This window comes from Magallana gigas, chromosome 6 (assembly GCF_963853765.1).
Source record: "Magallana gigas chromosome 6, xbMagGiga1.1, whole genome shotgun sequence".
Taxonomy (NCBI): domain Eukaryota; kingdom Metazoa; phylum Mollusca; class Bivalvia; order Ostreida; family Ostreidae; genus Magallana; species Magallana gigas.
In genome coordinates, this window is record NC_088858.1 from 53,064,773 (window position 1) to 53,082,072 (window position 17,300).

The 17,300-nt window shown below is 36.7% G+C and overlaps 1 protein-coding gene across 2 annotated transcripts; it reads right to left on the reverse strand.

The window, feature by feature from the left end:
• Positions 1–6,338: 6,338 nt before the first annotated feature.
• Positions 6,339–16,987, reverse strand: LOC105347536 (TNF receptor-associated factor 3). 2 transcript variants are annotated; one of them, XM_020075029.3, is made up of 10 exons: positions 16,837–16,987; positions 15,742–16,019; positions 15,226–15,330; positions 14,700–14,867; positions 14,190–14,270; positions 14,000–14,074; positions 11,933–12,052; positions 11,616–11,729; positions 10,317–10,524; positions 6,339–7,479 (listed from the first exon to the last, which is right to left on the reverse strand). In XM_020075029.3, exons 2-10 carry the CDS (start codon positions 15,985–15,987, stop codon positions 6,908–6,910), a joined length of 1,689 nt encoding a protein of 562 aa, XP_019930588.3. In that variant the 5' UTR covers positions 15,988–16,019; positions 16,837–16,987; the 3' UTR covers positions 6,339–6,907. The 2 variants fall into 2 exon arrangements, with proteins under 2 accessions (XP_019930588.3, XP_065944060.1); XM_066087988.1 differs by lacking the exon at positions 16,837–16,987 and adding an exon at positions 16,512–16,535.
• Positions 16,988–17,300: the final 313 nt, after the last annotated feature.

Consider the following 17,300-nt stretch of genomic DNA (forward strand, 5'->3'; position numbering starts at 1 on the left):
TGTCTGTGTTCTACTGTTCTACAACAGCTGTCACTGTGATATAAATACTGTAAATTTCTTATTTTACCCGAGTACTTAATTCCGCGATTCAATGGTTTTCCATCTAATCGCGAGAACATAAAATCGCGATTGCCGAAATTTTATCATAGTTTCATGTAGTTTACATATGTCTGAAAATTAAAAGCGAGATTTTAAAATTTGCGAGACAGGCTTCTCGGGATTTTAAGCGGATATTAATTTCTCTCGTTTAATTGGGAATTTACAGTACCTCACTAACGGCCTCTATGGAGGGTTCACTGGAAGATTATTAATAAGATTGACCCTCATAGTCATAAAGCTGTATATCTGTAACAGAGACTATTACCCTTTACAGAGAATACAATCAAAGAACTTTAGGAATTTGGATTTTCTTTTCTGTACTTAAAGTACACAAGAGTTTCACCTTTAACCCTCAAAAATCAATAGTTATCTCCTCTTTTGAGGATATCTGTGATATGACATCAACATGCACAATTTTTGGGTTTCGAGATGCATGTATTACTAAATCTTGAAATATTTTCCTTTTATGTCTAGAGGGGGATATCTAGGAGGGATATCTGTGTACCAAATTTGATGTGTCAAGCAAAAAATTTTAAACTTAGCAGTCAGAATCTTTCTTTGGTGATATCTTTCTATAATTTGATATTTTCCTCTGGTGATGGTATCTTTCTCACAGGATGAAGCTCTGCCATTCAGTCAACTGAAAGGTGACTGAAAGGTAACTGAAGTGTGGCTGAATGGTTTAGACCATTCAGTTAACATTAAGTTGACTGAATGGCAGAGCTTTATTCTGTGTCTATTTCCAGATGATTTTACACTGGCACTTTAAATCAGTATAGGGTCATTGTACTCTCTCAGGGGTACCAGTATACCAAGTTCTATGTTTATCATGCAAAGAGATTTAAAGGTCTTGATTAGAAAACACATTGTCTACCTGTCAGTGTTCATATTACTGGTAGTTTAACCCTTGCCTTTTGACCTCAATATGGGTCATCTATTCCTTATAGGGTACCCAAGTACCAAGTTCAATTTACATTGCATTGCTGAAAAGTCAAAGGGTTCTAATGATATTTATTGTACAACATTAGCATACTGGTCAATTATCAAGTACAGTAAAACTCGGTTATAGCAAATTCCTAGGGACTAATGGATTTACTTTGTTATATCCGTAATTCGTTATATCCGTATAACAAATTCTTAGTAATAACAATAGGGAATTCACTATGTATATGTTTACTTTCACAAGACTATATTTTTTGCTAATTGATGCTTAAACTAAAAATACATTCCATTGATACCTTTAATAATCGTTTGTGAATTGAAAAATTTATATGAAAATGAAATCATTTGAACTATTTTAATTGGTAGTGCAAACTTTGGCCAATATGGACGATCCTCTACCATCTTGCCTTTGTTGCACGAGATGAAAATATTTCATAGTTCATTAAAGTGTTGGCCAATGTGAGTAAAGCATAGTCAGAGGTTGACCTTTGATGCGACCTTTGATCATCTAAAAGCAGTTTATGTAACATACTCCAATATATTATTGATGCAACAATGGCAGCACCAGGGAAAATCAGCTACTGTAGATTCCTTATTTTACGTGAGTACTTATTTCCACGATTCAACGGTTTTCCATCAAATCGCGAAAACATAAATTCGCGAATGTCGAAATTTTATCATAGATTCATGTAGTTTACATATGTTCGAAAATTAAAAGCGAGATTTTAAAATTCGTGAGGCGGGCTTCTCGCGATTTTACGCGGATATTAATTCCTCCCGTTTAATTAGGAATTTACAGTATGCTCTTGGCTTTTTTCATTGGTTAAGGTGATGTCATGCATTAGGTGTGAATATTAAAGATTTCGATGATTTAGGTTTTCAAGCAGCCACAGCTAGAAGAAAGCTATGCAGACAACGCACCATGGCTTAAAACAAAATGTTTCTTTTTTTTTTAAACATGAGCATAAAATATGTTGTTTCAAGTACTGGTACATATCTTTATTGAATATATTTACATGTAATGTACAATTGAAATTATTTTTAATATTAGTTGCTGTTTTTAATCCTTGTATTGTACAAGTATACAATATAGAACTTGAGTGTGTTAAACATTACATAGACACTAAATACATGTACATGTACCTGCCTTGTGCTACATAAACTGGCAGACTGTGGAGCACTAGTTCTTGCCCTGTGTCTGCACAGCATTAGGTCTGTCTGTTAGTCACATCAAATGTTAGTTTGAATAAGACAGTTAACCAGGGTTGTCTCTAAAAATTGATGTAGAAGGGAGAAATAAAAAAGTAGAAGGGGATCTGGAGGTCTAGCTTGTGTTTGAAATGAAAAAATAGCCGGGTAATTACGTCACTTTAGGCGCGGGAATTTCCCGCCTCCCGGGTCTTGGAGACAACCCTGGTTAACTATTGTTGCACATCACAGCCAATATGTACAATTCAGTGCATGTGAAGTCGAATTGACAGTAACGTGTACTGGTACTGTACCAGTTATCGGCTAAGACCAGTTATCGGCTAAACTGAGGTTTCGGGTATATAGCACGGGACAATCCAAGATTTTTAGCTCACCGAGCTGAAAGCTCAAGTGAGCTATTCTGATCACATTTTGTCTGTCGTCCGTCTGTCTGTCCGTCCGTCTGTCCGTCTGTCTGTAAACTTTTCACATTTTCAACATCTTCTCAAGAACCACTGGGCCAATTTCAACCAAACTTCGCACAAAGCATCCTTAGCCTAAGGGGATTTAAATTTGTGAAAATCTAGGATCACGCCCTTTTGCAAAGGGAGATAATTAGGAATTTATGAAAATTTTCCAGAAATTTTCAAAAATCTTCTTCTCATGAACCATAAGACCAGGAAAGCTGAAACTTGTGTGGAAGCATCATCTGGTAGTGTAGATTCTAATTTGTGAAAATCATGACCCCCGGGGGTAGGGTGGGGCCACAATGGGGGGTCGAAGTTTTACATAGGAATATACAGAGTAAATCTTTGAAAATCTTCTTCTCATGAACCATAAGACCAGGAAAGCTGAAACTTGTGTGGAAGCATCCTCAGGTAGTGTAAATTCTAATTTGTGAAAATCATGACCCCCGAGGGTAGGGTGGGGCCACAATGGGGGGTCGAAATTTAACATAGGAATATATAGGGTAAATCTTTAAAAATCTTCTTCTCATGAACCATAAGACCAGGAAAGCTGAAACTTGTGTGGAAGCATCCTCAGGTAGTGTAAATTCTAATTTGTGAAAATCATGACCCTCGAGGGTAGGGTGGGGCCACAATGGGGGGTCAAAGTTTTACATAGGAATATATAGAGTAAATCTTTAAAAATCTTCTTCTCATGAACCATAAGACCAGGAAAGCTGAAACTTGTGTGGAAGCATCCTCAGGTAGTGTAAACTCTAATTTGTGAAAATCATGACCCCCGAGGGTAGGGTGGGGCCACAATGGGGGGTCGAAATTTAACATAGGAATATATAGGGTAAATCTTTAAAAATCTTCTTCTCATGAACCATAAGACCAGGAAAGCTGAAACTTGTGTGGAAGCATCCTCAGGTAGTGTAAATTCTAATTTGTGAAAATCATGACCCTCGAGGGTAGGGTGGGGCCACAATGGGGGGTCAAAGTTTTACATAGGAATATATAGAGTAAATCTTTAAAAATCTTCTTCTCATGAACCATAAGACCAGGAAAGCTGAAACTTGTGTGGAAGCATCCTCAGGTAGTGTAAACTCTAATTTGTGAAAATCATGACCCCCGGGGGTAGGGTGGGGCCACAATTGGGGGTCGAAATTTAACATAGGAATATATAGAGTAAATCTTTAAAAACCTTCTTCTCATGAACCATAAGACCAGGAAAGCTGAAACTTGTGTGGAAGCATCCTCAGGTAGTGTAAATTCTAATTTGTGAAAATCATGACCCTCGAGGGTAGGGTGGGGCCACAATGGGGGGTCGAAATTTAACATAGGAATATATAGGGTAAATCTTTAAAAATCTTCTTCTCATGAACCATAAGACCAGGAAAGCTGAAACTTGTGTGGAAGCATCCTCAGGTAGTGTAAATTCTAATTTGTGAAAATCATGACCCTCGAGGGTAGGGTTGGGCCACAATGGGGTGTCGAAGTTTAACATAGGAATATATAAAGTAAATCTTTAACAAGAATAGAATTCCTGAGTCCCCCGCCGGTCAAGCAGTATACTAGTATCGAGTCCATCGACCAATGCTGATTTCGAACTTGACCAAAGTATTAGTGGTATAAACATTTGGTATAAATTTAATGAAAATCTGTCAAAATTTGTAGGCATGAGAGCGCTTACAAGGTCAATTTTTGGATAAAACGGAGTCATTATTGCGGTCAAAGTACCATAACTCCAACAAAAAGTATCGACCAATGCTGATTTTCGAACTTGACCAAGGTAATAGTGGTATAAACATGTCAAAATTTGTAGGCATGAGAGCGCTTACAAGGTCAATTTTTGGATAAAACAGAGTCATAATTGCGGTCAAAGTCTCATAACTCCAACAAAAAGTATCGACCAATGCTGATTTTCGAACTCGTCCAAGGTAATAGTGGTATATACAATTGGTATAAATTTAGTGAAAATCCGGCAAAATTTGTAGGCATGAGAGCGCTTACAAGGTCAATTTTTGGATAAAACAGAGTCATTATTGCGGTCAAAGTACCATAACTCCAACAAAAAGTATCGACCAATGCTGATTTTCGAACTTGTCCAAGGTAATAGTGGTATATACATTTGGTATAAATTTAATGAAAATCCGTCAAAATTTGTAGGCATGAGAGCGCTTACAAAAAAGTGTGACGGACGGACACACGGACGCACGGACACACGGACGCACAGACGCACGGACGCACGGACGCACGGACACACGGACGCACGGACGGACGCCCGGCATTTCTATGTCCCCGCACCGCGTTGCGGCGGGGGACAAAAATCTTCCTTTCAGAAACTAATCAGCCAGGAAAGCTGAAACTTGTGTGGAAGCATCCTCAGGTAGTGTAAATTCATAGTTGTGAAATTCATGATCCCCAGGGGTAGGGTGGGGCCACAATGAGGTGTCGAAGTTTTATTACATAGGAATATATAGAGTAAATCTTTAAAAATCTTCTTCTCAGAAACTAATCAGCCAGGAAAGCTGACACTTGTGTGGAAGCATCCTCAGGTAGTGTAGATTCATAGTTGTGAAAATCATGACCCCCGGGGGTAGGGTGGGGCCACAATGGAAGGTCAAAGTTTTACATAGGAATATATATGGTAAATCTTTAAAAATCTTCTTCTCAGAAACTAATCAGCTAGGAAAGCTTAAACTTGTGTGGAAGCGTCCTCAGGTAGTGTAAATTCAAAGTTGTGAAAATCATGATCCCCAGGGGTAGGGTGGGGCCACAATGGGGGTTCAAAGTTTAACAAAGGAATATATATGGTAAATCTTTAAAAATCTTCTTCTCAGAAACTAATCAGCCAGATGATTCTTTATAATTGTTAAGACTTTGGCCCCAGGACAATTCTTTGGCCTCACAAGAAGGTTCAGAGTTTATGTACGTTTATATCCCATATATAAACAATTGTTAAGGATCTTTTTGAGAACTGCAATACTCAACATATGATATGACTATAAAATCGTCCTGTTAGAAAAGGGACTAATGATTATAAACATAAGAATATCCAGGGGAAAATGGATTTTATTTATACAGGATCAACATGTATTATTGTACATTGTCCAGATAGTTTGTATTATGACTCCATTAAGCTGATTTTATCATACCTATTGTTCCTCAGGTGAGCGATGTGGCCCATGGGCCTCTTGTTTAATTCAGTCGTCTTTTTCGAATAAAGAAAAGTAAGTTTGATTGAAAACGTTTTTGAATATGTTTTAAACATGAGCTTAAACGATCATTGTTTACCACTGATTTTACATCTTTGCACTTTCAGCAGTAGGGGAAGTGACATAATAAGTCAAAAATAGAATATTACCTCTTTGTTATACCTTATTATATCCCTTCTTTGATTTGGCATATAATATCAATACATATAACATGTATAAACAAAAGGAATTCATTAATTTCCGAGAGATTCGTAGCGCAGTTGAACGCCTGATTGCACAATTATGTATTGAATACGTGTACGATTTGGTGAATTACCATATGATAATCAAAGAGTAATTAATTGAGTTTTGTTTATAATGTATCACAACCCCGACTACTTTAGTCTGACCCCACAAGGGACATAATTCAAATTTCATTTAGCAGAGTATAAAATCAACATGTACAGGGATTTTACTATTTATTATCACGAAGCCGATAACTGGTACAGTAGGTCGTAAAAACTCGGCAAATTCAAGGCCTGATAAAATTCACAAAACAAGATGTTTGCAGTTCTAAACAATGATATAAACTAACAGATTGATGAATAAGGAGATCATTATTTGAAGTATGGCAAGTTTTATCCAAAAATATCAAGAAATAAGAAAATACGAAAAGAAAACATTAAATTTTAGCCGATAACTGGTACAGTGCCAGTAATCAGGGATTGACATTTGATGTGACCTTTGGTTATCCAGTCGCAGTTAACACAAGTAGACTTGTGTTAATTGTTTATTGCTGACGCAGTCACAGTGTACAGTGCACGGGTATATATATATAAATATAAAACTTGAGCTACATGTACATTTCATTAGGGTAAATACTAGGCAAAAAGGAACTTTATTATATTATGCAGCCATGGATCAGAGAGAGCTAAGCAGACTCTGGGCTGTGGCTTGAGACAGTGGCAGTAAGCATTAAGAAATCAATTTATAAATAAATTAAGGCCATATCCATCTGTTGAAGATTATAATTGATTAAATTGGATTAAGTCCTGTAGTGTCTACCATCACTTTAACAAAAAGACAGTCATCTTTTATGTAATTATCTGAAGATTCTAGGATAGAGTGACTGACAAACAGGGGACATCCAGAGGCAATGTTCATCTCAGCAAGTGGTCGCTTAAAGCTTGAACTGTCTGGGTCCGGTCTAAAAGAATCTGACAAATGTCTCCTGTTTCCATTCTGGTCCAGAATCATGAATGTCACTTTCTGTCTGAAAGGCCACGACAGGAGTGCATCGTACTCCCCCTGCATCACAACAAAAAATATAGAAAAGTGTGTGCCTTTTCCCATCCCATCACCATTCAGATAAGCCCGTGAACACATTTTGTATCCGTAACGACTGGTAAAAAACGGAGAGCTATAGATGGAAACAGCTGTTCCAGACACCGCATCCTGTTTCCGTCGTCGGTAGTTTGTGATTTTCCAGATTAACACACCTTCATAGTTTAAGGTCTCTAGAATCTGGAATCGGATATCGAGCTCCGAGAGGCGAGCTTCCTGAAGACCTAGTTGTCTGGTCTGTTGCTGTAGGTCGGCAAAAGGGTCTGTAATGCAATACACAGTGAAGTGAGCAAAACTTTAAGAAGTGGGCTATTGTTAAAAAATAACTGATCATTTGAACCTCAAAAAACAGCAAAGCTTATACAAGCAATAAGCCCATGGGCCACATTGCTCACCTTCGCAACCATTTCAAATTCTAGCTGACCTTTGGTAAACATCAAAAGGAGAGAAACTTACTTAACCTCACTTTCATATCTATACAATGTATGTGTACATGCAGATATAAAAAGTGTAGTTTTTAGCTCACCTGAGCTGAAAGCTCAAGTGAGCTATTCTGATCACTTTTTGTCCGTCGTCCGTCCGTCCGTCCGTCTGTCCGTCCGTCCGTCTGTCCGTCTGTCTGTCCGTCTGTAAACTTTTTACATTTTGAACTTCTTCTCTAAAACCGCTTATCCAATTTCAACCAAATTTGGCACAAAGCATCCTTATGGGAGGGCGAATATAAATTGCAGAAATAAAAGTCAGATCTGTATTCAAAGCGGAGAAAACCTTGAAACTGTAAAAAAAGGGGGGTGCATTTTAAAAAATCTTCTTCTCAAGAACTACTGATTCCAATTCAACGTTGTTTAGCATAAATTATCCTTATGGGAAGGAAAATATAAATTGCAAAAATTAAGGTCTAATTATGTTTCAAATCTGAGTTATTACGAAAATAATAATAAAGGAAAGGCGTGTTTTAATCAGTTTAATAGCTTCGGATTCGGCATTCGGTAAAATGGGTAGACAAGACTTGGCCTGGGCAAAACAAAAGATTGGCAGTTATTAATCTGCCAATCTCATTAAAATTTCAGGATATTTGATGGACCAGTATATTTGTATTTGCTGTAAATATTGCTGCAAAATAATGCGTATTTGGAATTGACGATTGCCGATCTGCCCCGGCTTTTATTTTGCCACGGCCCAGGTTTGCGTACCCATTTTACCAAGACTCGTATTCCATACATCTAAAACGAGGTTCTTTGTTTAAAGCAGCCATGACATTATACGGTCGATCTGACTATGATGAATTTGCTTGTTGTGCAACAGTTCGCGAATGAAGGGAGAGTTTTGAAACATGCAAAATGTATTTGTGCCGATTTTGTGAAGTAAATTGAGGCTAAATATTTCAATGCGTTGACAGTTTTCACACATGACGTTGGTGTTAGCTTGTTCTGATTTTCGTTTCGTTTTCATTATTTATGCTTTGTAACCTGGGAACTATCGTCTGTATTTCGTGATTTTTACGTATCAAACAGAGACTTTGGTAAATCAAACAGTTAACTGTTTACCTGCGCAAATTAAGCAAAATCTGATGTATCAAAAAAGTACTGAAATACAATTCATTCTATCGGTAATTCGGCATTATATTTTGCGTAATGGTATATTAATGCAATAGGTTTTGTTGAGATGCTCGGCATTTTCTCGAGTTTATTCAGTGTAAATAGAGTTTGATATCGCTGTCGGAAATATGTAGGTATATACATGTACATGTATATATATGATTCATTTCGAAAAAATAAATTGTGTTCTTTATTTGTTATAGTGCATGTTTCTTGTGTTTTATATAATTGTTTACAATTTCTATTTACTAACCATATCTGAGTGTTAAGCTTCGAATTATAAGCAAGATACAGAGATTTGCTCACAATTCTATGTTTCTACACAGATCTTAAAAACTAAAGATTAAAAATCTAAAAAAAATTTCAATATTTATTAAGAAAATTTTCAAAGTCTCTTCTTCCAGAAACCAACTTTAACAACTTATTGCATTGTAAACTTAACCTTTTTTAGCTCACCTGAGCCAAAGTCTTCTCAAAAACTATTAGGCCAGGAAAGCTCAAATTTGAGTGGAAGCATCCTCAGGTAGTGTAGATTCAAGTTTGTTCAAATCATGATCCCCGGGGGTAGGGTGGGGCCACAATTGGGAGATCAAGTTTTGCATAGGAATATATTGAGAAAATCTTTTAAAAATCTTCTTCTCAAAAATATTTGGCCAAGAAATCTCAAATTGGCATGTAACCATCCTTAGGAAGTGTAGATTCAAGTTTGTTCAAATCATGGTCCCTGGGGGTAGGGCGGGGTCACAATGGGGGATAAATTTTTATAGATAGAGAAAATCTTTAAAAGTCTTCTTCTCAAAATTATTAGGCCAGGAAAGCCCAAATTTGAGTGGAAGCATCCCCAGATCGTATAGATTCAAGTTTGTTTAAATAATAGTCCAGGGGTAGGGTGAGGCCACAATGGGGAATGAATTTTTACTTAGGAATATATTGAGAAAATCTTTAAAAATCTTCTTTTTAAAGAATTTTTGGCCAGAAAGGGTTTAAACTTGTGTAGAGGCATCCTCGGGTAGTGTAAATTCAAGTTTGCAAAATCACAGTCCCTAGTGGTAGGGCGGGACCGTGATGGCGGTTTGAATTTTTACATAGGAATATGAAGAGAAAATCTTTAAAACTATTCTGGGAAAGTGTTCGGTTCAAAACTCAGTACTTAGTGTGAAAGCAAAGGTTATGCAGATTTAAGTCTGATGAAACCATGATTCCCTAGAGAAAAATGGGGCCATGAAATGGGGGGAGGGGGGGTATATAGGAATAGAGACAAATCTTCTTACAGGTACAACAACAAAAGGGGCTTGGTATTTACCAAAAAATAAGAGGTTGATAAAAATTGGCAGATTTTCAATTTTTTTAGCAAGATCTACTGTACTCAGTTGTCAAGATATTTTGATACTGTAATGCTAATTTGATCAGAATTAAGGCAATTTTTGCTCAGGTGAGCGATGTGGCCCCTGGGCCTCTTGTTTGACTGAGTCTGTTATAGGATCTGACAGGTGTCACAGTACCTGGGATTTCGACAGTGCCAACTGCTGTGGCCCCTCCCCCTGATTCCTCTGCTGCTATTAGTCTGTCCAGGCGGTCCTTAAGTTTCCTAACATTTTCCCGTGCTATGTTCAGATCGCTGGTCATTCTCTGCTGTACCTCTGGTTTGGAGACTTCCTCCAACTGTTTTTCCACACGAATAATTCTTTCTGTCAAGTCTACCATGTCAATCTGAATAAGCAAAAGGTAAACAATGATTTCATCACCTAAATAATTGTCAAGTTTACCAAAACTATGGTTTCAAAGTTGTTAGGTTTTACAGATTATTAGAGAGGTTTAGCAGACCAACGTGTACATGTACTTGTACGTGTAGGTTACAAGTTAGAACTACGCGTACCAGCTCAATTACTTTTCTTGTTTAGCAGTTGTAACGTGTGCTTGTACGTGTAAATGTTTTAATGTAATTATGGATATCCTCTCCTACTAAGCTGAGAATGTCGGTTATAAACAAAAAGTAGGAATTCTGCATGTGTTAGTTTTATTAAACATCATTTATTATATATGCACATTTTTATTTATCGCAAATTAATAAGATAATGGAGCCACTGCATGTTTTGGAGGAAGAGATGCGTGAAATAAAACTCCAATAACATATTAAACACTAATGAAAATTTATGTTGGTAGATATCAGTATTCGCACTGAATATTCAGGCTTAAGAAAAGTTAACATTTTTATTAAAATTAATAGACAACAGGGAAACAGAGGCTACAAGTTCGACCTTACGGGTACTTTGCAATTTACACGTATGTTCATTCGGGTACATACGTGTAGAAATTCGTCATTACACAAACTGATGACGTAATGCACATATTTTCCGTTCTACACGTACACGTACGCGTACACGTTGGTTTGCTAAACCTCTCTAATGTTTCAGTCTTGTCTTTCTTTTTACAGCAATAACATTTGTGTCACAACCTCAGGCACTTGTATATTACTAATATAATAGAAATTTACCTCAACAGTTAAATACCGGTAATACGGTAAATTACATTTGTGTCACAATCTTAGGAACTCCTAGACTTGTATATTTCTATCATAAAATTATACCTCAATAGTTATATAAGTATTAACATTTTGTGTTACTTTTTTATACTACAAGATGCATGTATATTATAGAAACAAGTGTCTGAGGTCTAAACTTTGACTACTCTTGTACATGTATTTCAAATTTGACCTTTCTTTCTTTCAAAACTATGACTCTTTTTTTCTTTTACTTTTCCTTATGACCTTGAAGTTGTAAAAGTCATACATCTGAACTTACTTTTCTTTTCCGATCCTGACGCCTGACGTCATCTAGCATGTTTTTTATATCCTGTATCTCTTTCTTTATGTCATTAACCTTTTGTCGAGCATCTTGTCTATGGACACTTAATTCCTATGTTATGAAATTTATAATTATCCTTTGTCCTATTATGTACATGCATGCATTCATAGATAAATATGCAGTATCCAGCACATGTGCAGATAATAATCATGCACTAATTCACAACCATCTAAAAAAATCTATGATCAAATATATTAAAGCTTAAATCAATGGAGAAAATTTTAACAGAGAGAACAAGAAAGAAGCGTTGTAACCTGGACTTCTTTCCTAATGTCTATCCTGTAGAGGTCAACGTCAGCCATTTTGAGTGTGGCCTGCTGTATATGTTCCTCAGTGTTCTGTCTCTCGTGAAGCTCCAACTCTTCTGCTGGTCCCTACAATGTCAATCACATCAGTGTCTGAATAAAGCCAGCCTCCCTCCTACATATACCCTTCCATCTATACCATTACAACTTAAATGAACCTTATATCGACAACACATGAATTTATTACCTCAATGTGTAGCACTGAGTATAGCTGTAGGTTTGTGGCTCCCGGTCTGAAAAAATTTGGATGGACGATGTGGGAGCCACAGTGCCTCCCATAGTAAAAAAACTGCAATTCATCGTGCTAGTTTTGGACTGATTAACCTTACTTATCGTATTTTCGGGGCATAGGCCGGTATTTTTTCTCTCCAATGCGCGAGCCCCGGCTTATCCCCCAGGATCGGCTAATCGTAGGCTCAAAGTTGAAAAAATTCAACAGTCAAATTTAAAATCCACTGTTTTTAGCAGTTTATCATCAGGGTTGTTTTTTTTTTTCGTCCGTTTGAACTATTGTTCGATAGATATAACAGAGCCCGTTAGTATATACGTCTCTGATAGTTGTCCCATTGATAATTTTTGTAATGACATTGCGAGTAATAAAATGTACAGTACTGTACGAGGTATTTCTTTACAACCCCAATCAAAAGAATTTTTTCCCCCACGTTCACGTATGAACCCTGGAAACTATTAATGCATAGTAAAAAAAACCCGAAACCGGGTAGAATGAAATATGACGGAACTTTTGTGAATTTCTTCATGTCTGCGTTCGTGGGAATCACTGGTCTTGGGTGCAGAATAAATCAATGCTTTGTGTTTTTACAGTTAATTTTCTGTTGGATGAAATAACGGTATTCTGGTGTCGTGTGTTTATACAAAGGTGTGAAACCCGTGACTAAAACACAGCCTGGGGGCACGTAGTGTACACCCTTACACCTCGCCGCATTAATTGTGTTTTTAACATTACAACTTCTCTGCATAACGGCAAGTCACTATTTAATTTATTAATGGAAAAGAACACAAATTAAATATTTTATGTGTGGTATTTCGTTTTCTCATTCATGCGATTACAGGGAATAACTCTGTTTGAATATGAAATCACGTGGTGAGCTATTGGACGCCATACCCCGATCTACAAGTAGCTTTTAAAGTATTACTTGATTAAATGAAATTGAGCAGTAAGGTTTTAATAAAATATAAAAGGTTTGGTATAATATTATACTTAGTTCTATCAGACAGTAGTCACAGTACCACGGAGGTTGGTGTTGCAATTAAATTTACATTATGTAAAATTACGATACCTAACGATATATACCGACGAATACGGAAGATACCAAACAGCCACAAAACACAATTATATTTTTTAAAATGTTTAAAATATATATGTTAAGCAAATTTAATAACTTTAATTACTCTTTTGACTTTCTACATCGATATTCTGAAAGTATATACTTAATACGACAACTTGCTTAATCATGCAGCGGTCATACTTTCACCATTGTAATCATTGATTGAAAATCGGCCTATCCCCCAATGCGGATAGTCTATGGATTTTTCCTGAATTTTGTCTGAAAATGAGCAATTCGGCCTATGCCCCACATCGGCATATGCCCCGAAAATACGGTACACACAGATTCTGTAGGAAAAATTACCTGTAGTACCGTTAAATTCGTCATGCAATTTTCTACTGGTATCATCTCTTTACTTAATTAGGTTACTAGTAATCAATCCAAAACTTGCGCAAATATTTTTATGTCATAAATTGCAGTTTTTTACTATGGGTGGCACTTTAGCTCTCAGGTCGACCATCCAAATTTTTTCAGACCGGGAGCTACAGACCTGCAGCTACCCTGGTAAAAAAAATCCTTCAAAAGGAGAGTAACTCTTCAACTTTCGAGGTGCAAAATTGTTTTGGCACCATTAATAAATGATAGTGATAGGTTTCTGATCAGTCAATTCCATTTGTTTTTAAAAGGAATGAAAATGGTAGCTCCCCATTAGAAACATGCATCTATTTACCTGAAATGTACAGCCCACAGAGGCAAATTTACAGACAACAGGTCGCTTAGGACAGCTCTCCTGATGAGTGAACATCTGTTAAAAGATTTCAGAGACCAACACTCATATCAGTAATGTCAACATTATAAGAAACATGTCATACATGTACAGAACAAAATGGTCAAGCACATAGTATATCCTAAATTTTTACCTCATTTCTTGGAACTGGATCAATGCCACAACCAAATGGACAAGGAATGGGAATTTTATTGCAGGTTTCATTTTTATGTGTCTACAAAATTTATATGTACTGACTACTGAGTATGATTAGCTTTATGAACATTCAAAACAATCCTTGTCAAAAAGTTTGTATAAAAAATACTTGAGATAAAAATGTCAATTTCATAAATGTAACCCAAACATGCAATGTATGATTGTGTGAAACCTACCTGGTACTAGCTACAAGCATCACTCAATCTGTGTCCAAGTTTTAATGAAAAGTATGAACCCTTTCACATCTTAGGTTACTCTCTCTCTCTCTCTCTCTCTCTCTCTCTCTCTCTCTCTCTCTCTCTCTCTCTCTCTCTCTCCATGGTAAATTAAAATCATAAATGTACAACACTAGAGATATGGTATTAATTTTCCCAATGCTGAACTGATCGATAGTACAAGTTACTGGTATATGATGAGGCAAGCCAATCTTCCCCCCTGATAAACCTACCTCGAGTGATAACTTGGGCACCTGTTCTCCACAGAACTGACAGTTGACGGGAGTGTACCAACAGGTCTGTTGGTGGTCCGTCAGACTTCCCCGCGGGACCGGTTCCTGACACCCCCAATCTTTGTAGGGACAAGGGAGAGGTTCAAACCAACACTCAGTCAAGTGTTTCTGAAACCAGCAAGTTTACTATTCTAATGCAATATTTTAAACTGTTTTCTTTTGAATTTGTCCAAGGCAACATTAAATTTTATAACAATGTTGCACCCATATTTCTATATGATTAAGCATGTAACAAATTTAAAATATGTCCTTTGGTCAATGCTAAGATAATGTTGATTTGTAGTATTGGTTTATTTTGGGGCATATTATTGAATAAACACTAGACATACAAAATACAATGAAAACATGTATGTTATTCTACCTGTTCATCAATTAAAAGCTATGAAACACAAAATTTAGCTACCCTGCATGAAGATTTTAAATCATTATATTATATTTCAGATAAGATAATGACTAGATTCCTGACCTCAAGCTCTTTCCATTTGAGGGTTTTCTGGCATCCTCTGGATTTATTGGAACAGTAAACAGGAAGCTGTCGAATCTCTCTTCTTGCACTGGCATCTCTAAGAATCTACAAAACAGGTACTTTGAGGTCAAAGGGAAAAGATTTTACATAAAGATATATGCTATAACCTTGACCTAGAAACCTTGTTGAAGGTCAGTGTATAACCAACAAACACTCTCAAGAAAGAATATAAACCAAATATAAACCAAATAAGACCCAAGGTGATCAAGATAAATGACATTTTCCAAACAAAGAGTTTTACACTGATGTATTTTTTTGATACCCTGGTGTGTCGGAATAAAAAAGAAGACAATGTGCATTCAAAAAGCATACTGCAATGGGCAATATAAAAAAATATACATAAACAGCCATTAGTAAAAAAGAAATAAATAACTATATAAACAGGTTTAATAAAATAGCAATGGCATATAAATTTCATATATCAATGGGCACAAAATGGGTAGAACCCCTTGATACCTGGTTTGCCTGCAGCATCTCACAGAATTCCTCCTGGTAGGGGCAAGGTTGAGGTTGTCCGTCCTGGAGATAGGTGTCCACACATGGCTGACAGAGACGGTGACCGCACGGGGTCTGAACGGCGTCCTGTAGAACATTGTTACACAGAACACACACGTACTTGGAGTCAACTCCTACAAACTCTGGGTGTCCAGGGGGGGTCTGGGACGACAAACTGCTCGGGGGAGTGATCTGAGGGGTCAACATCAATGTGTATATGACGACCAATCCTGCAATTACTAGAATAAAAAGTACATAATTCATTATATGAATAAATGCACAGTTATTTAATATTCTCTGTAGAGAAGTGGTCAGGCATATAGCGTTAATCCATGAATGGAGGATATGCCGACCACATCTCTTGACTCAGAGGAATTACCAGTAGTTTCTATATACAGCTACATATAGGGCTATTTTTGACCCATGTATTTCTTTCCTCAATCTCCATTTGCAATGGTCATTCAGTCTTGAATTAACCAACAAAAACCAATTAAAATGCCCAGTCTTTGATTTGTGACAACAAGGGCAAAAAAGGGGAAGAAAAAAACGAGGGGGGGGGGGGGGTCTCCCCCCTGTATACAGTATTCAGTTGCAGCATGAACTATTATTTTCATATTCATGATTTATTTCATCAATATAACATTAGCCATCAATCTTATAAGATAATACAATTTTTTGTTGTTGAAAAAATGGATCGCAACATTAAACTTTTTAACTTTCGTAATACTCACTTGTGCCCCCTGGGCCTTTGAGTGGTGAATAAACAATGTTCTACAGTAAGGTAAGTAAATAAAGCTATAAAGGTAAAGCTACTTAGCTAAATATAGTAATTATACTGCATCAGTGCTTAAATACCTTAAATACCTGTGAATAGATTTGCTAGAACAATCTGATTGACTCTGATAATAATTTTAACACATATGATGAAAAAACATGGTAAGAAGTGCCTTTGCCAAAGTGAAGTGATTTTGATAGGTTACATGGTAAACAACACTTTAATTTAAGCTACTAGGTCATTCATACAATATCGAAAACACAAAAGAAAATTACATTTACCTTTGATTATTCCCCCCGCTTTTTATAGTCCACGCGTGAAGGGATTTTCCAAAACTATATTTATCTGCATGGTACGGAAGACCGTTGGTGTCACTTTAAAAATATTTTATCTTGCGGCAGCCCGATAATTAGGTGGCGGCCGCCACTTATACGTATATCTGGTCACCGCTAGGTAATTTTCTGGCAACAGGAAGTCAGATATATTATGTTGCGATCGCCAGATATTATGTAGCGGCCGCCAGATAAAAATATGACGGCCACCAGATAAAATATTTTTCCTACCTGGCACCAACAGGCTTCCGTAGGATGGGGCTGATAATATCCCGATAAATAAAATATCCTTAAGGGTGTTGTTTACTCAGGGTTTGAGTTCTCAAATTCCGATTGCTATAAAGTTCAATCTAATGAGTAAAATTTGTTCTAAACACAAAAAGTATTTATGAAATGAATTATTATTGACAAAA

What these genes read in the sequence shown, in the direction of transcription:
- LOC105347536 (XM_020075029.3), bottom strand. Translation starts at nt 15,987, where the DNA reads ATGTTGACCCCTCAGATCACTCCCCCGAGCAGTTTGTCGTCCCAGACC. An exon ending in TGCCCAAGTTATCACTCGAG is followed by an intron (nt 14,271 to 14,699) that starts GTAGGTTTATCA and finishes TAAATTTTGTAG; the next exon opens with ACACATAAAAATGAAACCTG. An exon ending in CTGTGGGCTGTACATTTCAG is followed by an intron (nt 12,053 to 13,999) that starts GTAAATAGATGC and finishes TTGACATTGTAG; the next exon opens with GGACCAGCAGAAGAGTTGGA.